Source organism: Zea mays, chromosome 1 (genome assembly GCF_902167145.1).
Source record: "Zea mays cultivar B73 chromosome 1, Zm-B73-REFERENCE-NAM-5.0, whole genome shotgun sequence".
Taxonomy (NCBI): domain Eukaryota; kingdom Viridiplantae; phylum Streptophyta; class Magnoliopsida; order Poales; family Poaceae; genus Zea; species Zea mays.
The window spans coordinates 79,037,129-79,044,217 of NC_050096.1; the positions used below are offsets into that span (position 1 = coordinate 79,037,129).

The 7,089-nt window shown below is 46.5% G+C and overlaps 1 protein-coding gene across 1 annotated transcript; it reads right to left on the minus strand.

The window, feature by feature from the left end:
• Nucleotides 1-5,257: 5,257 nt before the first annotated feature.
• On the minus strand, nt 5,258-6,453 carry LOC100384611 (uncharacterized). The gene has a single exon (NM_001177110.2). The coding sequence runs from the start codon at nt 6,421-6,423 to the stop codon at nt 5,455-5,457; it is 969 nt and encodes a 322-aa protein (NP_001170581.2). The 5' UTR covers nt 6,424-6,453; the 3' UTR covers nt 5,258-5,454.
• Nucleotides 6,454-7,089: the final 636 nt, after the last annotated feature.

Below are 7,089 nucleotides of genomic sequence, written 5' to 3' on the forward strand. Positions count from 1 at the left end.
TCAAGTCAAGTTGACTTGATGGTTTAGAGTCCAACATTAACCACAAACATACCAAGTGTTAAAGAGATGCAAATAAAGAGTAAAGGTAAGCTCTAGACGCTTGGTCAATTATGTTATATGCTAAACATTCTTGTCTCAGTGCCAGGGACTCAGCTAAGTGAAGTCCAAAAGAATCAAAAGAAGACAAAGAAAGAAAGGAAGAAAAGGTGCTGATCTGTGCAGCACCGGACGGTCTGGAGCTACTCACCGGACAGTCCGGTGCAAGGTCTGTGAACTCGTCGCTCTCGGGTGTTCTCTGGCTACATCGACTATAAATCACCAGACAGTCCGCGCGTGGCACCGGACAGTCCGGTGCTCCAGCCATGCAACGGCTACCTGCCACGTCGACGAGCGCCAACGGTCATATGGTGCACCGGACGGTTCGGTGCCCCACAGAAAAGGAAACCAGCCAATCAGTGGATTCTCTGCCATCCCTTATGCACGTACTGTTCATTGTCCGGTGCGCCACCGGACAGTCCGGTGCACCCGCAACCAGGGAAGGCTGGGAGCTTCCAAATGAAGCTCCAACGGCTCCTAGGCCCTTTTCTAACAAAAGGGACCCCTAGGCGCCTCAAACAAGTAAACAAGTGCAGCCAACAAGTGTATACATCATTTGGATCAATTCTCTCTCTCCCTCTCTTGTATATCTCTCTATTTGTGTGGAGGCAAAGCTATAAGCCTTTAGAGATTGGAGAAGTGCTGCTAAGAGCTAGAGCAAAAATCTTGAGCACGTTGTTACTCTGCCGGAGTGCTGTCAAGAAGACTGTAAGCAGCCACGGCGTTGCTGTAACCAATATCAACATAGTGGAAGGCTCTATCTGTCATACTGACAGATCTGAGCAAACAGAGGAAGGGGTTGAAATAGACTCCAAGCCCAGGTGTGGCTAACTCCAATGAGGACTAGGCAAGCATTTCAGGCTTGGCCGAACCTCAGGATAAATCCCTGTGTCTGTGTGCTCTGCTCTATGTTGTGTTCTGTTTCTCTGTCTTATTTGTTGTTTATACTTGCACTTCTATATTTATATGTGGTACAAGCTATATTCGAAGTGCAAGGTATTTTAAGACAAGAACTTCTATTACGTTGCAACCTACTCGAAGGGTCTTTCATTCCACTGCGATCCAGCCTTCGAGTAGAGTAAGAATTTCCAGTTTTAAAGTGATAATTATTATACACCTATTCACCCCCTCTAGGCGACATCCAGATCCTGTTCCCGGGCAAAGGGAACTTACACTAATGGTTTCAAAGTCAGTAAAGCTGATCCTACACTCTTAACTAAAACCGTTGCAAAAGACTTGTTTGTATGCCAAATTTATGTTGATGATATTATATTTGGGTCTACTAACAAATCAACTTGTGAAGAGTTTAGTAGGATCATGATACAGAAATTCGAGATGTCTATGATGGGGGAGTTGAAGTATTTCCTTGGATTTGAAATCAAGCAACTCCAAGAGGGCACCTTCATCAGCCAAACAAAGTACATTCAAGACATACTTAAGAAGTTTGGAATGAATGATGGCAAACCCATCAAGACACCCATGGGAACAAATGGGCATCTCGACCTCAACACGGGAGGTAAATCCGTAGATCAAAAGGTATACCGATCGATGATAGGATCTTTACTCTATTTATGTGCATCTTGACCAGATATTATGCTTTCTGTATGCATGTGTGCAAGGTTCCAGGCAGATCCTAATGAAGTTCACCTTAGGGTCGTGAAAAGAATCATGAGATATTTAGTTTACACTCCTAAGTTTGGGCTTTGGTTCCCCAAGGGATCTACTTTTGACTTAATAGGATATTCCGATGCCGATTGGGCAGGGTGTAAGATTGATAGAAAGAGCACATCAGGGACTTATCAGTTTCCGGGGAGATCCCTAGTGTCATGGGCTTCAAAGAAACAAAACTCAGTAGCTCTTTCCACCGCCGAAGCCGAGTACATTGCCACAGGCCATTGTTGTGCGCAATTACTTTGGATGAGGCAAACCCTCAGGGACTATGGCTACAAATTGAGCAAAGTCCCTCTCCTATGTGATAATTAGAGTGCAATCCGCATGGCGGATAATCCCGTTGAACACAGCCGCACAAAGCACATAGACATTCGGTATCACTTTCTGAGAGATCACCAACAAAAGGGGGATATCGAAATAGCTTATGTAAACACCAAGAATCAATTAGCCAATATCTTTACCAAGCCACTAGATGAGAAAACCTTTAGCAAACTTAGAAATGAGCTAAATATACTTGATTCTCATAACTTTGATTGAAACATTGCATACATAGCTCATTTACATACCTTTGATCATGTCTCTTTCATTTGATGCAAATGCATATTTCTTATTATTCTTGTGCCAAGGCTAGGACTAATGTGTTTTCAAGTATATTTCTATACTAAGTCGTAGATTGAAAGGGAAATAGAGTATTCGACAAAGACAAGGCTTCCACTCAACTCTAACGGTATCATTTGTCGTTACTCCACAAACTCTCAATGGTATGACCCTTCACTCATATTTATATTACCATTTGGGAGAAAGATGTGAATGGCTCTCATAGTCTCCGTTCTTGGCGATTAATGCCAAAGGGGGAGAGAATATTAATCCCAAAGCAAAAGGACCGCACCACCACCATTTCAAAAAAAATTGAAATGTAATTTTAATTGGTATTTATTTCAATTGATGAATTCTCAAATTAGTTTTTGATATCAATTGGTATCTATGTTTCATGAAAGTAAAATTTTAAATTGATATCTCAAAACCCTCTTGAAAGCTAAGAGGAGAATTTCATTCAGGGAGAGTTTTATTTAGTCAAAGGAAAAGCATTTGAAACAGGGGAGAAATTTCAAATCTTATAAATGCTACTTGCAATATCATTTCTATACCTTTGACTATTTGCAAAAAAACTTTGAAAATATTTTCCAAAAGAATTTGCAAAAATAAAACAAGTGGTGCAAAAGTGGTCCAAAATGTTAAATAAAAGAAAAAGCAATCCATTCATATCTAGTGAGATTTTCAATTGGTTTAACTCCAGGTAATCTATGCACATTCTAAATGCAAACTAGTTACATTTCTGCACTTTATTATTTGCTTTGGTTTGTGTTGGCATTAATCACAAAAAATGGGGAGATTGAAAGGGAAATAGGGTTAACCTTTTCCTATAATTAATTTTGGTGGTTGATCGTCAACACAAACACATGGACTAACTAGTTTGTCTAGAATTCATATATTACAGGTGCATAAGGTTCAGCATAAACCAATAAAAGAATCAAGTTAGGGACACAATTTGAAACAGAGTAAAGAACTTGAGTGTGCTGAAAGTTGGCACACCAGACTGTCCGGTGTGCCATCGGACAGTGTCCGGTGCACTAGGACCGTACAAGTGTCAACCAGCCACTTTCGGGAAAATGCAGGCGCACTCCGCTATAATTCACCGGACTGTCCGGTGAGCCAGTGGAACAACGGCTATCCGCGCCAACGGTCGACTCTGACAGAGGGAACAGTGCAGCACAGTATAGCGCAAAAGTCAGAGCAACGAAGTTAGAGGGGCACCGGACTGTCCGGTGTGGCACCGGACCGGTGTGGCACCGGACTATCCGGTGCCGCAAGAGGACAAAGCCTCCAACGGTCGACCAGCTCCGAACCCTAACGGTTGGGTGACGTGACGGCGCACCGGACAGTGCACAGTACCTGTCCGGTGGCGCACTGGACTGTCCGGTGCACCCATCGCCAGTAGCCTCCCCAACGACTATGGAAGTGGTTGGGGGCTATAAATATCCCCCAACCACCTCATTCATATCCATCTAAGCATTCCAAATATCTCATTCAATACAAGAGCAAAAGACTCCACTCCAAGACACATAAAATAGATTGAATCCTCTCTTAGTCTCCAAATTCAACTCAACTCCATTAGGGACTTGAGAGAGGATGTTCTTGTGTTCTTTTGTTAATCTTGTTGCTTGTCTTGGCCTTTTTCTTTTCTTACTCTTATTCTCAAGTGCTTTGTAAGTGAGGCAAGAGACACCAAGTGTGTGGTGGTCCTTGCGGGGTCTTAGTGACCCGTGAGATTAAGGAAGAAGGCTCACTCGGTCTAAGTGACCGTTTGAGAGAGGGAAAGGGTTGAAATAGACCCGGTCTTTGTGACCTTCTCAACGGGGACTAGGTTCTTTGGAACCGAACCTCGGTAAAACAAATCACCGTGTTCATTCGCCTTGATTCTTGTTGATTTGTTTTCCCCTCTCTTTCCGACTTGAATTTAATTCCAACGCTAACCCCGGCTTCTAGTGTGTGTTTAAGGTTATATTACTTTTTGTCTTAGCCAAAAGGCCTAGAAACGTATGGATTGAAAAGGAGTTTGCCCCCCCTTTTTACTGCTAGTTCGATCGCTCGTCCACCTTTTACCTATCGGGGTATTACCATATATGAGCGTTATAGCCTGCATGCAACTTTCTGTCATGTTGAACTTAGGTGGTTTCTCATGGCCCATCTATAGGATAACAACCCACTAATATGACCTTTGGTGGTTCACGGCCTATATACGGGGTAACTGTTCACTGATAGGTGTCGAGAATAGGCGTACGTGCTTGACGTGTGACGTAGGATGACCGTTAAAACTGGTACTTTATAGTAGTAGGGATAGAGATTTAAGAAGACATGCCTTAATCCATATTTTGTCGTTAACTATTCATTGGTGCATGTCACAACCAACATACCCCTTAAAAGATGGCATTGCTGAGAACATATCCAGTGCACACGAGCCTTTGGTACATTTAGAATGCACGTGAACTAACAAAGTTCATAAACAAACTGAAAAATCCATACATATTTTTTCCATCCTACTCCAATTATATACAAAATTCCAAGTTCGAATTCATTATATTTTAGCTGTAATAAAAAAGTTAAATTTCTGACAAGTTTTAATTAGAAATCGACTAAAATGTTCTCTTTTTTATTATAGCTAAAGTATACGAATTTGAAATTATGTATATAATTGGAGTAGTAGGATGAAAAGAATATGTATAGGTTTTTTCGGAATTTGTTTTTGAACTTTGTTAGTTCATATGCATTTTATGTGCACCAAAAACTCATGTGCACCGGATATATTCCCTAATATTAAAACTTAAAAGTTTAAAACCTTCCATACATTTTGTAATACTCTTGAATGTTGAATCAGTAAACACGCCGCGCCATATGCATGCAATGCATGAGAAAATACTACCCTATACATGCTTGGATGTGCACATTAATTATTTCGGTGACATGCATCCAATTTAATCAACACTGGCGCGCTAGCTAGAGACAAAACGAACCAACGATCCATCACCTAACGCGCTATTTTGCAGCTTCAGTGACCAGCATATATAACAGCCCATGCGATGGAAACAAAGCATGAATCGTAAATAAATGGCCTAGCTAGCTAGTTTGTCACGCGATGCAGTAGATGATGGACGCTCTGCTGGAGTCAAACCTCCAGATGAAGCGATAGTCACCGGATCCGCCGGCCAGGTGCTCGACGGCGCACGGCACGGTGAGGGAGGCGATGGCGCTGCCGCCACCGTGCTCCCACGTGATCCTTGCGGTGCATGGGAAGGCGTCTGATGATGACCCGGCATTCTTCGGCAGGCGTGGCGCCGGGCCGAACGTCCGCACGTCCAGCGCCACGATGCCGTTGATCCTCCTCGACGCGCCGGCGCCCGGCAGCGCGTCGAGCCACGGGCACACGGGCTGTCCCACCATAGCCTTGTACGCGTCGTTCACCAGGTGGACACGGTTGCGGGGGCCCGACACGACGGCCGGGAGCGCGCCCGGGAGCTCCAGTTCGGCCTCCACCTCCCTCGCCGTCTTGTTGGACGCAGACGCCGCCGTCTCCGGGCCGCTACCGACGACGGCGATGTTGCTGGAGTCGATGCAGATGGTGGTCCACAGAGGGCGAGCGGGGCGAGGCCTGATGACCTTGGGCACCTGCAGCTTCGAGATCAGGTCGCGCTCCACGGGGAACACCCGCCTCGTCGTCGCCGCGTCCGATGACGATGGCGCCGCCGCCGCAGCCGGCCACGGCAAGGCAGCCGCTGGAGACGACCCCGCCACGAGCGAGAGCCTCCGGAGCCGCTCCTCACAGCCTGTAAGAAGACCCTCGGGCATAGGCACGTACCGTCGTCCTCTCCTCGTCGCCGCCACGGGGGCCGCCGAGGCTGGAGGTTGAGGGTTAGGGTAAGACGACGCCCCCGCCGCCTCCCTCTCCGTCTCCCTCTTTGACAGCGGAGGGGACAAAAGGAGACGGTCTTCGTCGCGGCCGCGCTTGCGCGCCCGCCACAGCACGCTGGTCGCCGCGGCGCCAGTGGGCATCAGCGGCGGCATGGGTTTGGGCGCGATTGGCCGGAGCCGACGTTCCATGACCTCGCTGGCGGTACGGTGGACTCCTCGCTCGCTCGATCTGCGGTCTGCGCCATATGAATGGCAGGCCCCGGCCGCCGGGGTTAAGAAGAGCTAGCATAAAGGCGCCGGCCGGCCAATCATCGGGCGGGCTGGGGCACGTGGGCCGTCGCGCCGCGGCTACGTGGAGCCGGCGCCGACACGTTGCTGGCGCGGCCGCGCGCGCGTGCATGGTCGATGCAAACGCCTGCACACTGGCTCTCTCTCTCTCTCTCTCTCTCTCTCTCTCTCTCTAGCTAGCCTCCACATATGACAGGAGTGAATCGAACGTAACTCTGCCGTTTCAGCCCCGCCGAATGCGTTTACTTGCACGGAGAGGAAGAAGAGCATGGCTTTTGAAATGGGGATAAATTAAGGTCGTGATAGTAGTACGTGCTATCTTTTCTGAGACCTTTATATATCAGCAGTGTCGTCATGGTTTTGGAATGACGATGCGTTGCTGGTGTTTTGCTGACTACTGATGATATATATGTAGTACTTTATGCTAAGGATTTTAATCGATCTATCATTAGATTACGTGCTGCTGCCAGTAGCGTATCGGAATTGACAATGATGCATGGTATCTACTTCTACTCCTGCTGGGGTTTGTTTTTACACGTAATAGCGCCGAAAACAGTTGTGTCGTTG